The sequence below is a fragment of the Anarrhichthys ocellatus genome, unplaced genomic scaffold (assembly GCF_004355925.1).
Source record: "Anarrhichthys ocellatus isolate YVR2014 unplaced genomic scaffold, GSC_Weel_1.0 scaffold42, whole genome shotgun sequence".
Lineage (NCBI taxonomy): Eukaryota > Metazoa > Chordata > Actinopteri > Perciformes > Anarhichadidae > Anarrhichthys > Anarrhichthys ocellatus.
The window spans coordinates 3,453,774-3,455,706 of NW_022280072.1; the positions used below are offsets into that span (position 1 = coordinate 3,453,774).

At 45.5% G+C, this 1,933-nt stretch overlaps 1 protein-coding gene across 1 annotated transcript in view; it reads right to left on the reverse strand.

The window, feature by feature from the left end:
- sh3rf1 (SH3 domain containing ring finger 1) overlaps window positions 1-1,933 on the reverse strand; it is a 38,809-nt gene that overhangs the window by 7,241 nt on the left and 29,635 nt on the right. Inside the window, exon 7 of the mRNA XM_031868282.1 lies at window positions 1,218-1,345. Within this exon, the coding sequence (XP_031724142.1) occupies window positions 1,218-1,345 (128 nt within the window). The remainder of the gene's footprint in view (window positions 1-1,217; window positions 1,346-1,933) is intronic.

A 1,933-nucleotide genomic window follows, 5' to 3' on the forward strand; every position in this document is an offset into this window, starting at 1 on the left:
CACACACACACACACACACACACACACACACACACACACACACACACGGGGTGAGGGGAGAATCATTACAGCATCTTATCGCGATATTTTGCAACATTGTGTCAATAATGGAACGCCAAGTATCAACCTTGTTGATATGAACTATTCATTTTGCAATCAGGGAGGTCGGGATTAACAGCGGTTATATAAGTCACGATTTCATAACTACAAGAAATGAAGAAGCTACTACGTCATACGATATTTCATGATATCTTACGACGCACAGACTCATGGACATCATGGGCCTACTGATGCCCATGATGTCTTGCTCTTACGATATAAACACTTCCGAGGGAACCAACACTCCAGCCGCATATCTACCAAAAAAAGACCTTAAATCGGCAGCGAGGGAGCATTTTGGATATAAAATGAGCAGGAAGTCACGTGAGCCGTGGATTAATTAAACAGTTTAACCATCAGTGTGAAAAGTTTTACTGACGATCGTCATCTGCCTAGCTTCAATAAAAATGCTGCTTTCTATTCGCTAGTCTGAAAATTCAAACTCCATTCACAACAAAAGAAGTACTTTCGTACTTTTTTATGAAAGTAAATTATATTCCTATTTCCAAATCACCACTATAGATGACTTAAACAAAGTCAAAACAAGTTAGTTAACGATGAAAATAAATAGCTTAGTTTAGTTCAAACAGATGTTGACAGACAGATAGGTAATAAATAGTAATATAAAGTAATATATAGTAATATATCACAATGTTTGAGCTTCACATTTTGTACAACGGGGCTTTCTCGCCGTGCACGTGTCATCATCTCCCCCAGAGACCGTGCACTCTGACCGAGAGGCTGGAGGAGTCTCTGGGATGTTTTCAGTGGGACTCTGGTGAACATAAAGGCCTCGGGCTCCGACATGCATGCACAGGCAGACGCAGACGAGGCGTGGGCGGATCTAATTCTAATCAGGTGTTTGGTGTCCTGGAAGAGAAACGAGGGGGGGTCAAAAGTCAGAGGGGATTCTCCAATGAGACCCAGGAGACTCACCCACAGGTATTAACCCCCCCGTCACCTGTGCTCACCCTCTGCAGCCTCACTCCCCCTCCTCCCCCCTCCTCCCCTTCTTCCATTAAGGCCTCGGGCCGTTGCTGCGCAAACCGCTTCTGACATTTCACTGCACATTGTAGAGGACTGCATATTTTTTGTGCGGGACTGTTTTTATAGCTCACACTGTGGGTCTTTGTCTCCCACTTTGGTCGCTTATGCTGGGGGAGGGTCTCTGTCCGGCAGCCAATGAATACGCCGCTCCATCGACGGAGGACTGCGGGGGAGGAGGTGGGGGTGGCGGGAGAGCATCCTGTATGAGAAGAACAAAAAAATAATAAAAATCATATTGGTCGTTTTAGAGAGTATCGACAGTTTACTTCTCTCTCTGTGTGATGCAGAAAGACAAAAGGCAAGCAGACAAAACCAGAGTGTGTGTGTGTGTGTGTGTGTGTGTGTGTGTGTGTGGTAAGTGGAGAAACCAGTTTGTTTATTAGTAACAAAGCAGAAAACTAGAATGAGAGATCATCTGTCATGTCTCTCCTGGGGGGGTTAGAGTCTGGTTTGGCAGGCACCGTGGTCTCGTCCCAGACTTCCTCCTCGCAGCTGAGAATTCTCCTCTATTACGGCCTGTTTGTTTGTTGCTAGGAGACCACATGGCTAGATCCATGGCACGGCATTAAATCGGGACCATATGAAATGTGAAAAAAAACAACATGTCTGTCGTCGACACACTTCAGAGCAACCAGAGGATTTATCTTGAGCGGTCTGTGATGTGAAAAGAGACTGGAGGCTAATGAGCCCCGGTTCCTCGCGTGGTTCTGGACCCAGATTAAAACATAAAGCTGCTACGTCAACACAACGCACAGCAAAACAACACAACGCACAGCAAAACAACACA